Genomic DNA, 24,212 nt, shown 5'->3' on the forward strand with positions numbered 1-24,212 from the left:
TTTGCCTTCACGAACCTCGTGGAAAACACAAAATAAAAGCAGAGGAGGGGCACAAGCAATTTCCCTTTATATGTTCTTGTGTCTCCCACCTCCCCCCTCCTTACACCCCCTCCCGGCTCCTGTTTACTTTGGTGAACACAATATAATGTTGCACAACGACTCTGTGTGTCAAGAGTAAACAAAAGATTCTGGTCAGTTCAGATAATCTTCAAAGAAATTTTTTCAATTCTGCCAACCTTCTATCACACAAATTACCATTTAGACTGTTATCGGATTACAAATTTTGTAGCCGAATTGAAAGTACTTTAGATTTAAATGGATTTACAGAAGTAAGCTTAATTACATTCTTCACTAAGTTTACCACTCTCGCTGCAGCTGCTACTGAGAATATAATTTCTGTGGAGCGCGGCACAAGAACACAACTTTCTAAGTGCCCTGCAAAAAGCTGTAGATGATACGCGCTGAGGCGTGTCATCTACAGGGTGAGGGTGAGGCGGCCCTGGCTGGGGGCTCTGCCCTTGCCCGGCTCGGCCGGACCCACAGACGGCCGCCCCTCGCCCAGCAATGGCCACTCTGGTCCCACGCACGGGTGGGGGAGGCACTGGTGTCGGTGCAGCGCCTGCACACCAAGGTGACGGTGGAGACTGCTGGGAGGTGTCCCTGCCCAGGGCAGGGGGGTGGAACTGGATGATCTTTAAGGTCCCTTCCAACCCAAACCGTTCTGTGGTAAGCTCTGCTAACCCACCGCAGCTCCCTGGGAAATGCAGTTTTAGCACAAAATGTAGCATATATAGCTAGAGAGGAAAAGGACCGCTGTTCACGGATGAAGAAGGCATGTTTGCATGTCATGTCCTGGCAGCTTCAGTATTGTCCAAATGGAAATGAGCCTCAGAAATTCCACAAAATGATCTCCCTGTGTTATCTTCCTCCTAGCCTATCACAGGACAGGCTAAGCCACATTCTTCAGTGATTAAAAGCATAATAGATGTGTAAAGCTCAAGATAATCTTAACTGTTACCATTGTCTAAATGTATTACCCAGCCAGAAGGCTATACTTTTGTCGTACTCAAGTTTTGTAAACATTTTGTATCTGATAGTCTCATTGAAATATAAGAACAAAATTTGAACAAAACATGAAATGTTTAAAAAGCACCTAACTAAAGTTTGCAATTGCATTTTTTTCAAGCATACATCCATTACATCATGGTTGTGTCTAAAGCTTCAGACATAGAAAGCCACCTGAAAACTTGCAAATTGTAAAGACTTCTATTTAAAAAAACATGCATCTTCAGTCACTTGAGAAGTCTTAAAAAAAAAGCCTTCTGCTCTCTGAGCACTGACACAGTCATACTTATTCTAAATTACATTTTTCATTGTATGGCAACTTAAAAATATCTGTAATAACTACAATCTTCTATGGTGAGGAAAATTGTGATTATTTTGATAGAAGACTAAGATTTAAAGTGTGACAGGTTTCCTTTAATGACATACAAATCTAAGCCTCATTTACCAGGATTGTGGTATACAGATAAATTACCAGTTTTAATCACTATTCGTATAAAAAAATTCAGGCACTGTCAGAATACTGGAGTTCGTAATCTCAGCTTTTGGAACCTCCTACATATCTGCACTAAATGGAGGATTCTGTTTCTGTCTAAATGACTGTGGTCAAAGCCAAGTTTTCGAAATCTGACCGAATCTATGATGAAATTCTGGAGTTTCCCAGATTGGCATCACATGCTCAAAATGATTTCTGTAGGGTTTTTTTTTTCTTTGCCATGGATGAAGGTCAGTGGTTCAGTGAAAAGATTAGCTTGTACAGGTTGCATGTGCCCCATCTGTAAATTAACTGAGGTAAAAATAATAAAATGTTTATCTCCTCTTGTACTACTTAAATTCATAGTCATTCCTTAATACTCAGCTAACAGAATTGTTCATGTATATGTTGGATATTTGGTTTATTTTGTTCAAATTTCCATTGGACTGAGGAAGAGAAAAAACCCACACAAGCAGTATCCTTCAAACCTCCACATTTATCTGAGGGTAAAAATGAGCATTTCTTTGCCTTAGTCCCTTGACTCCCCTAAGTTACTTTTTCTTGATTTGCAAAAGAACTGCATGTTGTTTTTATTAAAAAAACAACAACAACCCCCAAAAAAACAAACGCAAAAACTTCTGACAGGCAAGATTTTTCCATTACAGCTTTTAATCGGGCCTCACCCAAACTTTAAGATATTCATGCGCCTCAGCACGCTCCTATTATCTTTTGCTTAAGGAATTAAAAAAACTGACAGAGAGTGTTTGAAGAGCAGGAACTTCTCTTCTCTGGTAGACAGGGCCTAAAAAGGCTGAACACCTAATTTCATTGGTTAAATTATGAGTCTGCAGTTTGGTGTCATGAATATCCCCTGACTGTTTTAAACCACAATACCTCATTTCTCATACTGAGGATGCTGAAATGCTATGACTGTTCTGGTAGTCCTCAAAATTACATTAGAAAATATAAAGCTGATCTTTTACTTTAAAAATTTTCCTTGAGGAAAAAAAAGATACCAAAACCAAAAATGGAATATTTTGACAAAAAAGTCTCAACAAAAGCTCCCAGTCAGATTGAATTGAAACCCCACAATTTCATAATTCCCAAATCGGAATGATGTGTTTATTGGGTTCCATGCTGCTGTTCTGACCTCCTGCAAACCTTTGAAGGTAAATATCTTTCAAAGTTGTGGAGAGCTTCATTAGTCCTCTGGCACTCTATTCTCTTTCAATGTGGAAAATACCCTCCCTCCAACATGTGAAGAATTAGCAATCAGGAAATTGCTAATTTCAGCGAGACTCACTTTTACCTACATGAGGGATAATATGCCCCAAAATGCAAAGGGGGATGGGGCTCCACAGTATTTTACTACAAATGTCTGCCCACAATTATTTGTGGTCAAAAGTGAGTCTCTACAGCTATGTCCAGTTGCAGCATTTGGAATTAATGACATTCCCGTTTCAGACACAGCAACACCATGGTCTGACAGAACACGTTGTCTGTGAGGAACAAATAATGGTGGAACGCTTACTTTACTCCATGTTTCAGCATTAACTCCTCACTTAGAGAAGTTTATAAACTCAAATCTGCAGCTTTCATCCAGCTGTGCCTGGGGTGTTTTATCTGTGGATTTCAGCAGGCAGCACATCCACTGCAGATTCGGGAACTCTTCTTCAAAAAAGGGTTTCGTGTACGCGGGCACGGTGTGAGCTTTGTCCGGGCTCTGTGTCCCACATCTCTTGCTGTTGTTGGGGTGAGGTCTGCATTCTGCAGCTGGAGAGACAGATGGTCACATTGCCTTGACCACCACCATCAGAGTTGCTGGTCACATCTGGATTTCAAGTCAGTTAATATTCCTTACAGGAATCTTGGTTTTGCTAACAGGCACAGTTCATAGCACCTCTTATTAGAGACACCACATTTAGGATTGATTCAGGACTTAAATCATAGAATCATTTCAGTTGGAAAAAGCCTTTAAGAGCATTGACTCCAACCATTAACCCAACAGTGCCAAGTTACCACTAAACCATGTCCCTTAGCACCACATCTACACATCTTTTAAATACTTCCAGGGACAGCAACTCCACCAATGCAGCCTGTTTCAACGTTTGCTAACCCTTTGGGTGAAGAAATTTTTCCTAATATCCAATCTAAACCTACCCTGGTGCAACTTGAGGCCGTTTCCTCTTGTCCTATTGCCTGTTATTTGGGAGAAGAGACCAACCCCCCCCTTGCTACAACCTCCTTTCAGGTAGTTGTAGAGAGCGATAACGTTGATTAGATCATGTTTAACTTTGCCTTACAGCCAAAAGCCCCGTGTGAAATAAATTGTTTTAAATTTGTAAATGCAACTCATGTTAGCTTTTAGAATTCTTACCACCAATTTCAAATTAATATATTGCCAATTTAAAAGCTGAGCCGTAAAGTCACAGTTGAGTCTGGCTATGGCAATGGAGATCCCAATGTCTGGATTATAGATAAAGAAGGTTGCAGAATCAATACGTCCAATAAGAACTAAATCACACATCACTCTCTCTGATTTAAGCCACCAGTATAGGAGATACCAGCCTGTGGTAGAGTAGGAATATAAATTCACAAGACACAATCACAAAATTAAAAAGATGAATTAAAGACAGCCAAGCCTTGCCAGTAGTGAAGAACGGCCACTAACAACACTACTACGGAAAAAGCTGTCAAACTAGCTACTGTTCTTTGTGTCTGCTGTCTGCCAAGCTCAAGACTTTCCATGATCAGAGACAAGGTATTGCAAAGTAGAAAGGACACATAGAGGAGCAAGATAAAGGGTTAAGGGTTGCCAGGTGTGACTTTAAGGTATTTCATTCCTCTCCTCCAGCAGAGCAAAATCTATCTCAATAGACCCTGTTTGCCTAAAGATAACCCTGTATTTTCCCCATGGCTGAGCTGGAGTCTGAATAGAATACCCTGATTGTTTGCTTTCCTCAGTGAAATGGTGCCATTCCCTTTTGAAATATTTAGCAGTTCCAGGGGGTTTCTGCTTTGAATGTCTACCCCGCATATACTATTTTTTATCCAAATAACCAAAACCTTTTTTCAAATATTTCAAAATAAACAGCTCCATGGTCTGCAGGCATGAAATCAACAAGATTCTCCAAGATGTTTGGTAGGAGTACGGGTTGATTGTTAAGTTTTCTTTCTTTTACTTCTGTCCGCAAACAATATCCATAAATCCATTAGGATATGGGATTATCATTTAAGTAGATATATGATATGAGGTATATTTAATCCTAGGGGAAAAACAAGTTTTCAGTTGCAAACAGTCCCCATTTTGTAATTGAGCTTTTTTATTACGCATCTCGGAACATCCATGCCACCTTGAACTGTCTCCCAAAAGGCTAGCCCCATTCTTAAACATTATTAACTTCTTTATTACTTCTTGCAACTTAATAGAAACTAAGCAATTAAAACTTTAGATGCAGTCTTCAAATCCTACAGGAAGAAATCAGCTTTTCAAAACAATACGATAAAAGAATATCAATATTGTTTTGAAAGAGAATTAAATGACTGACTCTATTTTTTCTAAATATCTTACCCACAGCTGCCACTTATTGTATGGTTTCCAGTTCTAGCAGTGTTTAATATTAGATGTTGATAAAGCTGAATCCCACTAGTTCTGACGTAACAGGGATACGTGCATTGTTGCAACTCTGAAGTATGCATTTCACATTCATCTGTGTGATCATTCTCTCAAAACCAGAGTGCTGAATACAGCCAAATGTTGCCCATGCAGCTGCAAATGAGCCATAACTCCACTTTATTGTGAATCCCTGAATTTCCACGGGGAGTAAAATAATAATACTTTGAGGAATTAAAAATACTTTTTAGCTATTAATTTTAAACAGATTATTCTTTTTCATTTGATTATTATTGTCAATAACATTAGCCTTCCATTGCAGCAGGATCAGGGTACTTAGAAGAGTTTTAATAAGCCAGCATTGGGTGCTCACAAGGTTCCCTGATATATTCCCTCAAGTCACATAATACTTGATCAAAACACCCAAAAGTTTGCCTCTGGGTATAAAATAAAAGGAAACCCAGTGCATCTATTAACGTGCACTAATTAGCATGGCTGACTTCAGAGCTGTGTATCTAGTCTCTCAATCAGGCCTGGATACCTTTCTAAATAGGCTTTGTTCAGTAATTGCTTTGTGCAGATAAGAACTTCCAAGGCAGACTGAGCAGGATAGGCTGCTGCCTTCCGTGACCATCGTGGTCTGCCTATAACTATAATTTATTCATTTAGAAATCATGGCTTCATCCAGTGCACTAATTCTCAAGGAAACAACCCAGCCTGACATCCTGGGCTTTGAATCCAGACCCTTTTGAACATCAAATATTCCTACATTCTGAACAAAGACAAGGGAGTATAAAAACAGTTTTACAGCAGTTTATTCACACAAAGGTGATTTCAATACAAAAAGTAGTTCCAAGTATTCAAACCTTCCTATTGTCAGAACAAGCTGGAGGGTAAAAAACCAAACAGTCAGTATCAGGGACAACCAGACAGGTTAGAGAACAACTAGAAAAATGTAGATGTTCAAATAACTTTATCCAAAATAGAGAGGCTAGAGAGACAAAGCTTTCAGACAAAGGTTTCGTTTGCCTTTGCAGCACCCAAATCTACCATCGTAAGTGTTGGAGAAGCCATTTCTTTCCTTTTCTGGGGGGTGGGGGAGAAGCAGTGTAGATTTCCCTGCCATTTTCAGAGAATCCCGGCCTGCAAATGAAAAAGGAAGGAAGGAATTGCCCTCTGTTTTTCAACTCAAGTTAATATGGAAGTTGTTTGCCTGTTGGATACCCGCGTCCGACCGAAGCGCGGTGCAGGCAGGGCTGTGGAGGCAGCGTGGCTTCGGCCTGCCCAGGGAGCGGGGCTGTGCCGCCCGAGGACTCCTGCAGCCCCTCTGCCCCGGGCGCCCGTGTTGCTCAGGAAGCCTCATGCTGCTGAGGCGCTGCCGTCCCACCCATGCTGCCCTCCCAACCTCCCCACCCACTCGACACAACTAACCCTACTCTGTGTGCGCAGGTGTACGTGTGTGTATATGTGTGTGTGTGTGCGTGCATGCACGTGTCTGCATGCTTTTGGGGGCTGCTCTTTTCCTAATGAGAAAGGGCGCCCGTGTTGCTCAGGAAGCCTCATGCTGCTGAGGCGCTGCCGTCCCACCCATGCTGCCCTCCCAACCTCCCCACCCACTCGACACAACTAACCCTACTCTGTGTGCGCAGGTGTACGTGTGTGTATATGTGTGTGTGTGTGCGTGCATGCACGTGTCTGCATGCTTTTGGGGGCTGCTCTTTTCCTAATGAGAAACCTTTCTCCAAGGTGGTGCTGCCATCACTGAGATTGTCGGCTCCATAGAACCCCTGAGGGCTCCTTGGTCCCAGTGCGGATGGACAAGGAGGGGCAAACATGTCTAACTTCACCCTGTGTCCACAGCTGGGGGAACTGAGTGCCACACCAAACCCCACCACTCCACAGCTCCGGGGTTCCAACCATTCTGCCCAAAGCAGAGCCCTCTCAGCTGTTGTTTAAACAATCAACTGAAAACACAGTAAAAACTGATGCCTAGATTGTGACTGCTATATATTACCTCTTGTGTCTTCTTCTTTCTGTTTGCTGTGAAACCCATACATTGGTAAGAATGACTTTACATTGACTGCTAGAAGAAAGGTGCTCAGAAACCTCTGCTGACATAGGAGTAACGTACTCAGCACCAGTGCTGAATTCCCAGACATCTTTTATTCCTCTCAATCCCAGCCTTAAAGGTCATAGTGAGCACTCACCAATCCCTGTATACTACAGGAATTAGTGGATGAATCAAACACAGTAGATTTATTAATGGTCCATATCTCTGGTAATAAAAATGCAGTAGCATACAGAATGCATAAGCCAAAAGGGTAGGCCCTCAACTGAGAGAATTTGCTGAAGCTAAACTGACTTGGGGATGCTGAAGAATTTACCTCAGCTATTTTGTTACCTGGACAAAAACAGAATAGGTCCCACAGAGTGTCCGTTTCAACTCAGCAGCCACTTTGAGAAAACAGATGATCAACTGCAGTCCACTAAGAGCTATCAGAACAGAGAGTAAAATGATGTTCCATTCCACCACGTTGGCAGGTTCGGTGCACCGAGACCAAGTAGAGTAATCTGTGAGGTACCTATTAGGGAAACAGTAATATGAAGAAAATTAAATGTCATGGGTGCAATTCAGTTTCAATACACATTGCTTTACCTCTAATATATATAAAAACCATATTTGGCTTTATATGCTTCAAGCTCAGGAGCCAGGCTCCAGTCTTTCATTACACCATAACTCCAGCTTGGGTTCGTCAAACTCTGCTGAGTGAAAAGACTTATTTTCCTCAAATACATCGCTTCATTAGTTTCCCTGTTAGATACCCAAGTGTTAGAAAGCTGCTGCCGTTTTTTCAAATGGCAGGAGGCCAGCTTAAAACGGGAATTTTCCTTTTATTGATTTAATTTCAGCTGTAGGTTAAGTCCAGCTGACATCAGTACTGTGCAGAGAGCAGGAACACCCCAAGGCCATCGTTCTAACCAGGGCATGCAGCCTAAACATAGGGCTGAGGTGTCACCGCATGCAGTTCCCAGTTGTTCTCGAGCCATGCTTTGCATCCTTGAGGATCATAAAGTGAAAACCCATGTGCCCTTTTAACTGTGAGACGTGCTCTAGCCTGGAGGTTCACTGCAAGAACCTTTGTTAGACTAGCTTGCTCAGTGTCAGTTGCTTTTTTTCTAAACATTCATAACCAAAATGCTTTGAGCCAAATCTGGAGTGCATCACGCATCTGGCCCTTCACATTGAACTCAAGCTCTCATTCTTGTATTTCCAAATGGGATGGTAATGCTAGTGATACATCACAAAGGTTGCAGGATGCACTTCAGTGTTTTTCAATAAAGCTGAGTCAGGTCTGGGAAGGCCATGGTTTACGAATTGTTCCTGTTGGATGCTGAAGGAACGTGTTTGTGAGCCTCTGACAAACGTAATCCTTGGTGCATTCAAATGCAGCTGGAACAGCTTGGCATTATATGACATGAAATATTCAAGTCTAATAAAACTTTGATCTTTTAAAGGGAGAATGTAAAATCTTGCGAAAGCAGCCTCGGGTTACAGATCTGAATCAAACCTTTCATGCCTCTGGGAGACTGGGACTCGGACTACACTTTGTCTGCCCCAATTCAGTGTTTTATAAGATGCAGTAGTTGTATGCCAAAACTACCAGTGATCAAAACAGACTTCATTGAGCTTTAGGAGTTAAAGAGAAACCTACTGAGTTATTAAATATAAAAATGCCATCTATAATCTTTGGACCAACAACTTGAGGAATTCGAGAGAATATTCTGAGAGAAAGTATCCACCTACACTCACTCTGACCTTGTTATTCACTACACATACGATTGTGATCACCACCAGATGAAGGACACTTAGCTACATGGACCTCCAGGTCTGATCAGTACAAAGATTCTTACACCTAATCTTTCCATACAGGGAGGCAAATACTTTTCTTTGAGGATTCTGGTGCTCATTCAAGAAGTTGAAAAACATCATTCATCAATATAGCTCTTGTGTTCAAGAGACTGTGCCATTTTGTGTAAAACTCTGAGGAAATTTGTCTGACTATTGTTTTGTTGAACAGTTTCTTCCAGAAGAAAAAATTACATTGATGTTTCTTACCCTCCAGCAGTGTCTTTGAAGATATAATCCCATCCACCTGAGGAATTGCAGAAGGGGCCTTGGATCAACCCCAAAGTAAAAATGATGCAACTGTATCCAGAGAAAGCGACTCCAAGCAGGGCTAGTACAATTGAAATAAAACTCTGAAGTAAAGAGAGAAAAATGTTACTGTGTGGGGACAGAGTCCATAGCAAATACAGTCATTCAGCCTGCCTAGATACTTCTTTGGGGTTGGATTTCACATTTGATTGCCCCAAACTTCAATATTCAGAAAGAAAAATACCAGGTAAAGAACAGTAAGCATACACATACAAAATAAAGATTAAGACAGAATTTAAGACATTTTCCCAACTCTCAGTTAAATAGTGTTTGGGAATTTATTTTTAAAAAAAACTTGCATTTTTTCAAAATTGTTTCCCAAAAATGCTAGAGGAACACAACCATACATTAAACATGTTTGAGTTCCAGATAGTGTATATTGAGTTGTTATTGGAAAAAATAACTTCTAAATAATACAAGCAATTGAAAGTCTCCAGCCTCCTATGTTCTTATGTTATTTTACAAGGATTTTTTGTTTATTTTTTGTCCATCCTGCTTATGCATCAGAAGGAAGGAGCTACTCTTTCTGTGACCTCTCCACCCAGCCTACAGCTTCTCTGCGAAGGACGTGGAAACATCCGCAGAGCGGGAGGAGGATGCGCTGGAGACACGGGAGCAGGAAGGCGAGCAGAACACGCTAACGAGACGCACAAAAATAGAAGACAGGCTCACCCTGTAGGTTTTGTTACAGCTCTCACTCTGGCAGCACCGATGGAACACGCTACACTCCAGTGCTATTAGAATTACAGCCAACAGAAGGATCTGTAAGGGGACATTATAAGGTCAGGGAAGTGATGGCAGATATGAAGCCAAAGTCTCCTTCGCCCATGGAAGGGAGGGACTGCATCTGTTATGCTCTGTTGAGAGTTGAAAGCCGCTCAGCAGGAAAGCACAACTACTCAGGGTGCACCGTGGAACTGCACTGTTGGTATTAGGCTGACACTGTACTCATTTCTTGTATTTGAAGGAGTAGTGTCTCCCACCACAGCAAAGTGTTACTGGCACAGACACAGCTATACCAGGGAAAGAATGAAACCAAGTTCACAAGTAAAAGAATCAATACCAATGACAGGAAGGATATTTTATTGATATAACCACACCTGTTCAACAGCTTCTCACTGACCCAGTTACATGGATCAGGGAATCACCTTCCTTACCAACAGTTACGCTAGAAAAAGTCGGTAGTACAAGCTTTTCATTGAATTCACCTGGACTTTCATTTGCTTTCTCTGTCAAGTATCCATACTGTTTTTCTCAGATTATTGGATTATTTAAACCTGATATTAGAATCATTTCAATAAGTGAGATTTGGAACCACAAACTGCCTCTCAGAGGGGCACTGGTTTGAAAGGGGAAATATGAAAAGAGAATGTTTCTGAATCACAGCACTATCCTCTCACATGCTGCTGCCCTGTTTGTAACAGGATAATATATATGTTTTTAATAAACTGGTAATAATCCTAAGGCTAAAAATGCTTCAAAATATGAATGTCACTGTTGCAGTTAACTTTTTAATGAACTTTCAACTATGCCTTTCTGTTCATATTTTCTGCTTGGTAGTTTTTCCCTCCACTGGAAAAGACTAGGGTTTTTTTTTTCTGCTTTAGGAAGAATACACGATTTCAAAAGGATGTCTCATGTTTTAATAACTCTCCATTTTCAGCACCTTCATAAAAACACATTACGTATGCAGATGAGACCTTTTTAAGTGCTGATTGCGTGCATGCACTTTTATTACAAAACTGCTTTCTGTCCCTGAGGCTGCCATGAGCAGTGGGCAACTCTGTGTTCGTTTATAACTGCAGATGCGCATATTACAAATGTAATGGAGAAAATGCTACTATGCCAATCACAGCAAGACAATCTTCTGTATTGAGCCCAACAACAGTGGCACTCGATGCATTGTGAACTGTATCCAGTCCTCTGAACGCTGGATTGCATACAGCTCTTAAAAACATTGGAACAGTTATGAGAAGCTTTTTCAGTTTTTGTTTCATTTTGTTTTGGTAAAAGAGCTCAACTCAAACTTCATAGAGGATTAAATCAACATTGTGCCTGCCTACATAATACAAGCATAAATTACACATAATCAAAAAGCCAGCAGAAAAACCACCAATCAACCCTGCAAAATCACTTACATGAAATTAGATAGTATACATAGCATGTCATTCACTACATTCACTTATTTTTTCAGTTTGATAGAGTTTTTCTGCCTGCGGTATCTTTGCCAAAGTAATCCATATTCTCTTTAAAAGCACAATTACATTGCTGCACCAGTATTATTTGCAGTAGAATGCAATTCATTAGAAAGCCATAGAATCAACACTTACCATCACACCTGAGAAACAGATCCCTTCGAAATACCACACGTAGTTGGGAAGCTGATAGCTGGCAGCATGTGGAGCTCTCCCGTTAGGGAAGTATAATAGGATGTTGACAACAATACTCCAAAGTGCAAGCGGGATCAGCAGACAGCTCAAGCAGCTTCCACACGTCTCCAAAGCCATCTGGCCAGAACTTTACAGGTTTTGGTCTTCTAAAATAACAAAAGATTACAAGGTTTTAAATATGAAAAGTGTTTTGACCTCCTCAGTTTGATTCAGTCATTTCCTGTTCCCAGGAACTGGGTGACTGAGGAGTGATTACAGAGATCGGAGAGTGCTTAACAGTTAGCAGAACAATAGATGAGTATCACTGCCTAAGCTCATTGTCCTTTCTAAGCCTATGTCTTTAAGCAGCAGTTTCCCTTCTTAAAAGATCCTCCTCTGTGATCTTCCAAATGAAATATGTCTAGAAGTCCGGCTCAGGAAGGAACTTCCACAGCCTCATTTCCTCATGACTGCCTGGACCAGCGCGAGCAGGGCTGCGGTGCTGATGTGCTGCGACATGAGGTGGGTTGCTCAGCCTTACTGCACCGCAACCTTTTTTCTACCTTACACGGGTAAGGGTGTTGTCAAATGACAAATATGCCCAGTCTCTGTACAGAAGGCCTCACACTGCCTCACACTACAGATCATTAATGCCAGAGCCAGCAGACAGAGCCCCAAGGGTGAACCAGCACTTGCTGCTAACGTAGGGCAGCCCCACAAAACCACCAAGCTGAGTCTCAGCCACTTTGCAGAGAGCACAGAAGCCCAAATAACATTGGTTAGGAACTGCCAGGCAGACTTATTGTCACACGTCAATTAATTACTCTTTTCTGCAGCATTATGCAGCTGACCTGTTTCGTGACCTAAGTCCTGCTATTTCTCCAGCTGTTCTGCCCTGTGCTTACAGCTGAGCATGCACAACTACGGATCTGACCTACGTACACGTGACTTCTTGCACAGGAAAAAAGGTCTGGCTGTTTTTTGAAACGCCTGCTGTTTTGCACTGTGCAAAGCCAAAGCCGGACAGTTTCTCCGCTTCCATGTGTCATCATTCCCTAAGCCATGAACCACCCACCCCAGTAACACCCAGCCGGAGCTGTTTGGATGCTCTGAGCTCGGCCCAAGATGCCTTTCCGTTCCTCCATGAGTCACCAGAAAAGTAACTCAAGAATAAGCTCAGGGTTTACTCAATAGGAAAGTTGTAGTCAGAGAACAAAAAAATTGGGGCTGTATCAAAAGCGAGAAGGCTGATTTTAGAAGCAATGATGTCATGGCATATTTTCCTTCTGTTTCCTCATGCGCTGTTTTAGGCTCTGCACACACGAGGCCTCTCTCATGATTTTATAAAAGCTGTTCAGACTGCATGGTGTAACTAATTCCTTCCTATTGCTTCAAATGAGATCACCCAACGAAATGGGCATGGTGGTACTCATGCAATTACACGGTTTTTCCTACCCATTCTCTGCTGTGACTCTCCCCTGTTTCCCTCTCCCCTTCTTTTTCTAGGAGGTTTCATTTTGAAGTCCACAGACCTTACTCTGAGAATCTTCACGTATTTCCTGTTTTACTCCCTAATCGCTACAGACACTTTTTTCAGGCCTCCCTCTAACCGAAATCAGTGTCAAACCTCCCTTTGCAGGCTCACGGGCACAGACAGAGCTCACATCATCAGAGAAAACAGCTGAACCAAAAGCAGGCACATCACATCCCCAGGACTGAGTTTGTATTACAAAACTCAGAGATCATCTAACAGGCTGCAATATTTTTTTGGCAAAGGCCAAAATTGCTAGCAAGCAGCTTAGTTTACAATCAGATTTGCTGCTACCTCCCGTAGTAATCTGTTCTGATTAGAAGAAACTTACTTAGAAAATGACACCTGGAACAGCATTCATTTTGTAGTACAGCAATCTGCACGGTAACTTATTTTGTATTTAAATTGAACTCTGCAAATACCTAATCAAGGTGTGTTTTTTGCTGGCACGCTACACCGCTAGAACAAGAAACAACCATTTTATACTAAGTATTAAGCAAACCTGGCAACCAGTTTCTCAAATACCTTACCAAGTGTTGCAAGAACTGCTTTCCTGTTGCTGTCAATATTCACGAGTTGATGCCAAACCCATTACCGAAAAGCCATGTTTACTCTGGATGAGTGACTTCTCTGCCAACTAAAATAAATTTAACCTAAATGAACCATTTCTGCACAATATAACTGATAAAACTCCCCAAACGCTGTCTTATGCATCAGACAACAAAGGAGTTCAACTGGCCTTTATTAAATGACAACATAAACAGTGAGTAGTAATGCTATGCGTTAGTGTGACATGGATGCGAGATAAAGTTTTAGTTCTAAACTCTAGCCTAATCGTTCTGTCCATTGGAATTTCTAAAATTAAGTTGTTTAATTAGTTGTGTGTAGCAGAAAGACAAGTAACAATTATGTGAGGCAAAAATTCTGTAAATTGCGTGGAAATTATACCCTATTCCAGCGAGAGCCTCTTTTCCTCCCCTCTACACTTAATTTAAACTTGCAGATCCTTTTTCAAGCACAGCTTCTTCACATACAAAGACACCATAGTGCACAGCAGCAAAGAATTTTGTGTATGTATATGCATGTGCATATTCTCCTCCCTCCCATAGCAGGGCAAGACAGGGATAAACACAACAAGCAGAAATGGTATAGGCAGCCCTCAACTACTTCTATGTATTTATATGTGAATAAATGGTATCACAAGAAGCACATATCATTCTAAGATCAACCTTTTCCCATCTGTGCGTTCTCCTATGGCTGTGGATGTGCGTGTGCAATTTTGTTTTCACAGTTAATTTCTTTTTTTTCAGATATATATTTGTACTGGGCAGACTTTGCTGTGAGGATAGCCTGAGGTGCACCCCAAGTCTCTACCTACCTTAAAGACCACCCTCCTAGTTACAAATAGTACTAAGCACACATGGACGCCCGTGGGAAATTCTTTTTCTCCGATAAACAGAAACTAACTTGCCTGTTTTCCAAGACAGCATTAACTGCTAGATTCCAAAACTGAGCAATTACGGTAGTCAGCCTCATTTCTTTGAAATAAATGGCATGCCACATTTTGTTTTTCACTTGAAAAATGCCATTGCCAGCAGCATACTGACCTTGCCAGCAGTGCTGTTGGCAGCATATCGTTCAGATTTACTTTACCTGGTAAAACATTCACTGTAATATGCTACAAGCCACACTTCAGAGGTTCTTGCACAGGATCTTGCACAGAATAGTGCCTCCAGAGCGCTTACCAGTGAAGTCAAATATTTCAGATCAATCTATCACTGCTGACCTGAATCTGCACTATATTTTCTGAATGCTGCTGCGTGTGGGGCTCTGCTGAGTGAGGTAAAAAACAGGACGCAGACCCATGTTTCATTCTGTCTCAAGACTCCAAGCAGTCGGGAGGAAAGCCCTCCTGCGGGGGAGAGCTGGGGCTCAGCGGCGTGGGAGCCTCCTGCCGGCCCTCGGGTCGGCCGCCAGCAGCGACCTGCTAGCCCAGAGCCAGGAGGAGGACTCCACACGCGGCGTTGTATCTGTCACAGAGCTGTCCTTGAACTGTCACATCCTTGCTGGTGCACAGCTGCCTGGCTGAGGTAAGTGATCTAAACCAAACAGTGAAGCAGTTCCCACTCCCACAGAACCTGCTGGGGAGGGAAAGTATGTTATAATCCGAATGCTTTCTGTCAGTGTTCTCATGCCACACCATCCTTGACTCCAAGACCAGGAAAGTGGTGTTTCAGCACGGACAGGGAAGGATTCACTGACACCTGCTGGGTATTTTTAATACAAATCTTTATTTGTGAAATACAGAAGTTCAGAAAAACGCTGAAAAGGTGAAGCGCATCTATCTGCCCTCGACCATCCACATTTTTCTGCTGCTTTGTTTTTGTTCCAACTGAGTATTTGTTTATATCCAGGCCAGACTAGATTGGGTTTGTCTTCATTCCAGTATAAGAATGAAAGTGCAACTTTATTCGGAAAGCAGCATAAATTACAGAGCTGTTGTGTCAGTAGAAAGAAAAAAAAAAAAAAAAAAAGCATTTTTAGTGACGTGTTCAGTCAGTTGCCTGTACTAAGATGAGATGAACTAAAGAAATTCAGGATACGCTTTGCCTCTAGCTACAGGCAGGTTGGTGGAAAACCTGCATATGACTCCAACAACAAAGGCTGGTCCCAAGTCAGTTAAATTGATGGCAACAGCACAGTTTGACAACAAACAATGTGCATTTTAGTATGCATGGAATATAAAAAAAACAACAAACCACAGAATACTCAATACACCACACACATGCGCAGACATCAATGCATAGTCAGGTTTCTAGCAAGCATATGTCTGTGGAGGGAACAAAAAGAAAGAAACAAATATTAAGGGGAAGAATGCTAATATTATATCCAACTACAGGAGCTAAAATTAACCTGACCGCATTTAGACAACAATAGCATGGCTCTTTTGTACTGCAGTTACAGCATGGACGACAGGAGTGAGAAGAGACGAATAGCTTTGAAAGAGCCCCAACATTCAGCTATGTCAATTTAAAACCTGAAACATTATTAACCATAATAAGTGTGTGATATAAACCGTATCTGGTTCATACCTTAACCCATTGCAATTCCAAGACTACCACTACGATACTGATTTTAACAACATGCTCAAACTGTTTAACAAGACTCTAAAGAAATTTGGAGGAAATTCTCCTTCCTCACTCAAAAAAAAACCCACCTTCAAAAAACTCTTTGGATCTGTCTCCAGGTTTTGTTAGCTATGTGCAATTTAATTCCTTATCTTATCCTGCTTTTATTAAGCAAAGCCAGGGTGCTGCAGTTTTCATTAAATAGGGTGTATTCTCAGCAGTCTATCAGCTGCTGTGAGCAAAATACAAGGGTAAATCAATATAGTTAGAACAAGCAGCCTACCAGAAAACTGCACCACACTACACAAGAATGGTTTAGGCCATGGCAAAGACCACCACCACCGGGAGATTTGTATTTCAGTTATATGACCTATATAGTGCTGACAACCACATGTGCCAGAGGGGAGAAAAAGCCTTCAGCTCCTGTGCAGACTAACTTCACTGTGACAGCTGAGGGACCAGCTGAAAGGACGTGGTCAAATACTACACAAAAATGCTGGACACAACAGGGCTATAAAAAAAGTTGTACACTGAATTGTTGCTTAAGAGTACCTAAAAAATAGCTGCTGAGTAAGACTCCACAGTAGCATCAGCAGTGTTTTATGTTCTAGAAATGTCTTACCTCCTCGTGACCGCAGCACAACCCACATAGTCCTCCAAGAATGCCATTGATTATCTGTATGAAGCACAGAATGAACTCTATTCCTCCCAAGGCAAGGAGGATGGAAAAGAGGGTGACGTTCCACTGCACGATGTTGTGAGGTTCTTGACATTCAGACCACCTGCTATACTCAAACAAGTACCTGTACACAGCAATTAAAAGCATGTTAACGTTGTGACAGAGTGGGATGCTTATGATACACTAGAACCAGATCAGGTATAGTCTGTAACTGCATCGAGGATAATCACTCTCAGTGGGAAAAGAAAAAGCAATGGTTTACTCCATGCAGAGTTTGCTCTGTTTAAGGAGGTGTTGAGCTATCAAGCACAAGCTTTTGTTAAGTCTTAATTTCTTTTAAAAAGGAATAAAATCTAACCTATAAGGCAGAACCTTCTATTACTGATTAAAGCGAGACAAGCTCAAGAAAGCTGAGAGAGCGAAGCTCTTTCTGAAAACAGCCACAGAGCTTTTCAGGACTGGGCCCTTGTTCTAAAGACAGACATTACTGGTCCAAAGCAAATGGGTCCCTTCCTCTCTTGCGCTGCTGTCTTTGGCCCCTCACATGCCTGCTCTGGAAGAGCCAAACACGGAACAAATGTAGAGGGGTACGGTGATGTTCCAGCTGCTGCTCCTCACCCACATCTTCAGAACATCAGCACTGACGAGCCTTCAGCAGGGACTGAACTCAGTTCTTCTGTATTCATAGGTGGGGTGGGGAGGAGTAGTGCCCGCCATCTTGTGGGGGATGCAACAAAAATGTAAAATTCAAATTCTGCTGCAAAGGATCTTTGTGTGGCCTCTTAGTACTCACACTGTCTCTGGTCTGGCATCAGCCATAAATGGTTACTAGAAACAGCCTCGAGGTTGCCAACCATACAGACACTGTAATAGCATGTCATGATCCAAACCAAATCCTCTTCCAACCTACAGGACTTGCGGGGATTCATGGGGAATAGCAGACAACTCAGCTACATAGGCTTGGTTTGCTGGAGAACCCTAATTAGGGATAATTAAGAGATTCTGTCCCTCCCCGCCCTGCATTGTACAAAGATTGTTATAAACCTTTTCTAGTTTCATTTACAAAGGTTCTATGCCATTGTCACTAATGAAGGTATTATGCCAATTTACAGTGACGCAAAGCAATTTCAGAAGCCAGCCTCACAAAACAGAGTCTTACACAAATACGACAAATTTTGTAACAATTTCTATTCATAGTTTGTAAACCCCTCAAAGTCCTAAAACTTTATACTTTGTGTAGAGGTGTTCATGGACATGAACAGTATGTGGTATATAGATATTATTACCTATACATATATATGTTCAGATCCCTTTTTGTAGGACAGAGGATTTAGATTCCTTTGATTTTAAACTATAGCAGTTAGGGTAATTGATGCCATCTGTTTATTTCTGAGTGAGAAGCATGAACTTATGAATGGATCTCGGTGTATGGTTACTGATATTGCTGAAAGGTACCGGAATAAAGACCAGCTGTACGTGGGGGAAATTGTAACATCCTCACGCACAGACAACTTACCCTCCAGAAGAACCAGTGAAAGGATAGACCCAGTTTCTTCCTAGGTGAGTAAAACAATATGGTCCGTGCGACAAGCCAAGTGCTGAAATGATTATGCAGTATGCCGAACCAAGGATCCCGATGAAGGCTGCCAGAACTGAGGACAGCATCTGCACAGGAAACACAACGTGAGCTTTCAGCCCAGCCATCGCCTGTCTGTGGGACGTCTGGGGCTGGAGCGCGAGGGCTCACTTACCGCACAGCTTTTCCCGCAGTTCTCACGGCCAAAGCACCCACAGCAGTTGTCATTGTGGAGCCCAATGAGCACGGCAGCTGGAATGAGCACCTAGGCAGAGCAAACAAACCGCACTGTTCTGCCCTGTTGCATGGACGGGGCAGATAAAACACGGTCCCCACATTGCATTCATTTATATTGCATTTATATTCTGGGCAGGGGAGTGGGGGGCAGCCTGTATAGATTGTTCAGTTTTACTCCTATATAACGTAGTAGGCATCTCGCTGCTGATACCAGTAGCACCAACACCAGGATCGGCATATTTCTATTTCCACTTTGTGTGTACGCAGCACTTCAGCACATAAAGAGCCTGTCAATAAACAGCCCGCTGTGGTATCGCTGCAATTTAAAGTACTTCAACTTTAAGAGGTTTTGCTCACATTAAAGGCTGTATCCTGCAAATAAAATGCTTTGCAAAAAATGTATTCACTTTCTGCCAAATGAAGACTACAAGATAAATCTTTCATAATTACTTTGTTAAGAAAACAATTACTACCAACGTATTAGTTACTGAAGAGTAGTCATCACTGCCTGCGTGAAACCAGTCTGACTAGAGTAGAAAGACTAGGAATATTTTTCCCAATTCAAGCAAACATCTCATTAGAGATATCTAAGCTTTTTCTAGGTTTTCACAACCAGTTACCTGTGGCAGAAATGCAAAGTAACAAAGCAGAGGCTATCTGTAAGAAACATAAATCATCCATACTCCAAAGCTTTTAGCATAAAATCAAGGAGCAGAGCTGATGAAACAGAGTATCCTCCCCACCAGCACTAACAGGACTTAGTAATAGTTTATACTTATAAAGACTCTACAGCCAGGAGTACCTTGGAAAACCATAAAGAAAGGGCAAAGTTCCTGCAAACTGCACAGACTTACTTAACAAGACACTACAATAAAAATGACCCAGTTGAACAGTCACGGACTTGTCAGCCCTTACTCAAACCTATTGCTGAGTCCCACTGCTGCAGGTCGAGAAGAGGCTGTACAAGTGTGTTCCAGGAGCAGTTCCACCAGTTTTATTTGTATTATCCTGTGTGTAAAGCCCAGTCTTTGCAAATCCCAGCCGAGGTTCCAGTGGGGCTGGAACACAGCTGTGAGCACCTCTCACAAGATGGAGCGCCTTACCATGCAATAGTTTTCAATCTGTGATTTGCAGATGCCTTGAGATCCGTACCCTATTTCTAAGAGAACTTTTAAAAGCAAATGAAAAAGGAAACCTGGAGTCAGAGAACTTAAATATGCTACAATGTGGCCCACAAAATTGAAAAGGTAGAAAATAATAGCTTTAGATTAACTGTCCTACACTGAACATGCCCAATACTTCGTCCTCTGCTGTTACTCAAATGCAAAGCTTTAATAACTGCCACTCGATTCCTCTGAATAAAGAGCTAAGGCAGAGAAATAACTGTCAACATCTCAGACAATAAGAATTAAGGAATTGTAACTAAGTGCTAGTTATCCAGGGATATTTAAAGGGAGAATAGTTCAATAATATAACAAAAAATGTAAGGTTTAATCCTTTACACAGACCGTGATCCGCTGAGAGGCTTGGTTGCAGTTTTGCATTTGGATTCTGCGACCTAGACCCTATGATTTTCTCAGCTCTAAAGTGATATAATGTTGTAGATAAGATAACATAACCAATAGTAAGTAATAATACCTATGGGGTAATATAGCCGATTTCTTTTGAAAAAACTCCAGAGGTGCCTGCTGACAAGATATTTGATCCATAAATTAATGTAAGTGCTAAAAAAACCAGTAATACCAAGTAGATTCACAATACACTTGAAAGAAATCACTAGATCAATACTTACCAAAAAGCCTCCACCTACAATGCCATGAAGGCATTCCACGTATTTGCTGAGATGATGCTGCGAAGCAAATCTTGTTTCACCATTGGGAAAATAAAGTAAAATGTTGGCCACGATGCAGAGCAAGGCGAGGATGAGCAGCTTATAACCAATACATCTAGCACGCCTTCCAAAACACATGTCCTCAGCTTTACAAATCCTTCTTTCACTAGTCAGATCCAACCTCTCTCGTACCTCTCCACACCTAAAAGAAGATCTGCCTCTATTCTCACCTCCTTAAATACTTAGCGTTACCTAGCTACCTGGATGACGTTTACACCTCTTCATAACCACCATTCCCAACTGCAAAGTGAGGGAACAGGGACGGCAGAATGCCACCACCCTTTTTAAATGCAATAATTGTTGTTGAATCCAGTGCAATCAAGGAAATATTCAATGCTAGGTAATTTCACTCTAATATGATGCTTGGAATGATGACCAGGGAACATGATTAGACATGAATAACAGGCTTAAACCACAACACAAGTTCTGTTAGGAACTGAAGGAAAAAGGTTTTGTTTTCTTTGTTGGGAGCAGGTTTGACTTTTAGGTTTATAGACTGATTCACAACGACCTGAAGCCGAGGAAAGACTCAGCTGCCTTCAACAGTACTGAGTCAGAGTTTGAGGTATAAATAGAATAAGGTCTACAGCAATGAGGAGTATGTAGAGCAACCTCTTGCTTTGCTATTCTGTTGGTGGAATAAGAGGAATCCTCATCAGGAGGTTGGAAAACAAATAAAATGGACAGGTTCTAAGGAGTGTTCTGGTTCTTGCCAAATTCAGACAAGCTGAATTTAGGTTAACAGCCATTTGTTAAAGCTAAACCAAGCAAACACTGGTGAAAAATACTGCTTCAAAAAGAGGATTATAAAATACAGTCCTCACACTGAAATTTCATGTATAGAAACATGAAAAAGAGAAACTGCAGACAGAAATGTATTTGTGTTACATGTACCAGTAACATTAATTTGCATAGTAAATGGCGTTACAAAGTGACCTGGGAAAATTAAGATCTACCCTTTTCTCTTTTCCCTCATGCAAATTTTGCTAAAATAGCCAAAAATCTTCCTTCTTCACATACATAGAGCTCAACACAGAGGCATGAGCTGCCACGCCCACTACTATCACATGATAAAGACAACTAAGAAATGCACAGGCCCAGACTTGTTTTGGGAGGTGCTGCTGCTGCCATCATCATAACACTATGTAATTCTCATTGCAAAAACTGTAGCTAGACAAACAGAGTTTGAGAATGTACAGGATAGAACACCGTAGTGAGACTTTTTCAGTTATTTAGGGGGAAAAATACTTATTCAGGGTTTTTTTTTTTGGTTTGGGGGTGGTGAGTGTATTTTTCTTTTAACAGCTAAATAACACTGTAAACAGAAGTCCAAATCAAATCCATGGTATACTTGCAAGTGATGTGAGCAACACTTAAGCAGAGAGAGAGCAAGAGTGAGCAAAAAGTAAAGGGTGGGGGCGGGGGGGAAGGAGAGCAGTCCTGTGCAGATGTGGCTTTGTGATGTAACTTCTCCGGTTATTGTGGCTGTTGACCTTGGAGACTTCCTTCATTATGAGAAATATCCTCCAATTGTAGAAACACAGGCTAACCATTATTGTGCACTTCACCTCTGATGACTAAACCAAGCATAAACATCATCCTGCAAGTTTCCTCTTCAGAAAAGAATGGCTGCTCAACTGAAAATTCCCTTTATTGTGTTGTGCCAAAAAAACCAAACTACTCCCTGCTTCAAAACCACCACCCAACACCCTCCCCCCCCCAACCACCACACCATACGTATGGCCACTGGGAAGCAGATTTAAAATCTGTTCTATTTATAGCCTGTATAATTGTTTTCTAAAAGCTTGATTTCAAATAAAATTTCACATAATCAAAGAGTGCATTTAAAATCAATTCTGTACATTGTCAAACATGCAGGGCATTGCATGGGCATTGCAGTCTGCAGCTACTACCAAAAATGCACCCCAAACACCACAATAGTAGTTCAGATCACTCTCCTATATGATCGTATATGCTACAAAAATCTTGAGCTTGTTTACTTCTCATGTCTGTTTGCTTCATAAATCCTAATTTGACTGCTTGGCAAAGCGAGCAGTGGTGGACTTTTGGAATGCACTGCGGGCATGTGGAGTCTGAAATGATGGAAGCAGCCAAACATGAGCTCCTCATCAACCTGAGGCTGATGAGGAGCTCCCCAAGCTGCAACGTGGGACCCCAAGCTGCAATGTGGGACATGCTCCAGCACCATGAGACGAGTATAAACAAAACAGAATCAGGTTTTGAGTCTTTTATACAAGAACTGCAGTGTTTGCACTTAAAGAGGTAAGATAATTTCTTACTCACAGGTGCTTCCCCACAGCCTGTGGGAAACCCCACTATTTCTCTCTCGCAGGACTATTCCTGTAGCTCTGATGCCTGTCCTGGACAAAGAACACATGTTATAAGACAATCAATCACCCAGTGTTATTAACGACAATAAAATCTAATTCTAGGTTAAAGCCTAACCTTAGACCGTAGGTCTAGTCCTCAGCTCTCGCTGAGAAGCGCCTACTGCAGCGTGGTACAGGAAGGACAAGACAACCAGAGGGGCAGTGAAGCAGTTTTGGTAGCGCACTCCAAGGTCCGGCAGGTAGCACCATTGTGAAAGACTTCCATACCCTCTCCTGGAAGGAAGGGGCTGGTTTATAAACAGTTACAGCAACTGGCTTCTATCCCCAAATCATCAATTCTGCAGGATAAAGTTTGTCAGCAGAACAGTGCTATGTGGAACAGGACAGAGCAGAGGCTAAAATTAGGTGCCTTGTCCGATTACTGAGGTATCTAATACCAAGCCTAAATTTACATGGGGTCCAAGGGTCCAGCAGCCCCTCTACAAAACAGAAAACCTCACTTCAATAGTCATTGTTGCTTTGGCTCTTCTATTGCGGCAGAAGGACAGAAGCCTGCTTCTTTCACATAATAAGGACGTTAGAAAGAGACTAGCATTTCCTGATGCCAAAAAGCGGGAGATCTCAAACAGCAGAAGAGCTCTCTACATTCAAGCTCTGAAGAGCTGAGCGTTCTCCAGCTTTCTGTACCTGCTCCTTGACCAGCACACCAGGAGTAACAGGAATTACTTTTTTCGGCTCAGCGGTGTATTGGAAACACTTGCTATATTTTAGGACAAGTCCTAAGTTTACCTATTGCAAAGAGGAACAGTTTATCAATGACTGTCAAAGTTACCACAACTTGCAAAATTGCCAAATAGTTGCAGAGGGTGCCCCCCCGCTCCCCCCTCCCCCCCCCAAAAAACCCCAAACCGCAAACCCACAGAATTTTATTGAGAAAAAGAAAACCACGATGTATCACATTTCTCCTACAAAAGCAAATTACTTCAACTACAACCACATCTAGCACCTCCGCCCTAACCCATATTCCCAAAGTGATTCATCATCATCAACAGAAGAAATTGAGTTGCAACAGCAAAGAAAAGTG

The 24,212-nt window shown here is 41.8% G+C and overlaps 2 protein-coding genes across 2 annotated transcripts; both read right to left on the reverse strand.

The window, feature by feature from the left end:
• Nucleotides 1-5,811: 5,811 nt before the first annotated feature.
• TM4SF18 (transmembrane 4 L six family member 18) lies at nt 5,812-11,873 on the reverse strand. The gene is made up of 5 exons (XM_009884465.1): nt 11,697-11,873; nt 10,039-10,128; nt 9,268-9,410; nt 7,552-7,732; nt 5,812-5,922 (listed from the first exon to the last, which is right to left on the reverse strand). Exons 1-5 carry the CDS (start codon nt 11,871-11,873, stop codon nt 5,812-5,814), a joined length of 702 nt encoding a protein of 233 aa, XP_009882767.1.
• A 4,208-nt stretch (nt 11,874-16,081) lies between these two features.
• Nucleotides 16,082-20,908, reverse strand: TM4SF1 (transmembrane 4 L six family member 1). The gene is made up of 5 exons (XM_009884466.1): nt 20,679-20,908; nt 18,825-18,914; nt 18,590-18,738; nt 17,017-17,197; nt 16,082-16,096 (listed from the first exon to the last, which is right to left on the reverse strand). Exons 1-5 carry the CDS (start codon nt 20,853-20,855, stop codon nt 16,082-16,084), a joined length of 612 nt encoding a protein of 203 aa, XP_009882768.1. The 5' UTR covers nt 20,856-20,908.
• Nucleotides 20,909-24,212: the final 3,304 nt, after the last annotated feature.

This window comes from Charadrius vociferus, unplaced genomic scaffold, assembly GCF_000708025.1.
Source record: "Charadrius vociferus isolate BGI_N301 unplaced genomic scaffold, ASM70802v2 scaffold104, whole genome shotgun sequence".
Classification (NCBI taxonomy): domain Eukaryota; kingdom Metazoa; phylum Chordata; class Aves; order Charadriiformes; family Charadriidae; genus Charadrius; species Charadrius vociferus.

Coding starts and splice junctions, on each gene's coding strand:
- TM4SF1 (XM_009884466.1), bottom strand. CDS start 20,855: ATGTGTTTTGGAAGGCGTGCTAGATGTATTGGTTATAAGCTGCTCATC. Junction 18,915..20,678: donor TTGTAGGTGGAGGCTTTTTG/GTAAGTATTGAT, acceptor TGCTCTGCCTAG/GTGCTCATTCCAGCTGCCGT. Junction 18,739..18,824: donor ACTGCGGGAAAAGCTGTGCG/GTAAGTGAGCCC, acceptor TTTCCTGTGCAG/ATGCTGTCCTCAGTTCTGGC.
- TM4SF18 (XM_009884465.1), bottom strand. CDS start 11,873: ATGGCTTTGGAGACGTGTGGAAGCTGCTTGAGCTGTCTGCTGATCCCG. Junction 10,129..11,696: donor TCTGTTTCTCAGGTGTGATG/GTAAGTGTTGAT, acceptor GTCCCCTTACAG/ATCCTTCTGTTGGCTGTAAT. Junction 9,411..10,038: donor GCTGTAACAAAACCTACAGG/GTGAGCCTGTCT, acceptor TCTTTACTTCAG/AGTTTTATTTCAATTGTACT.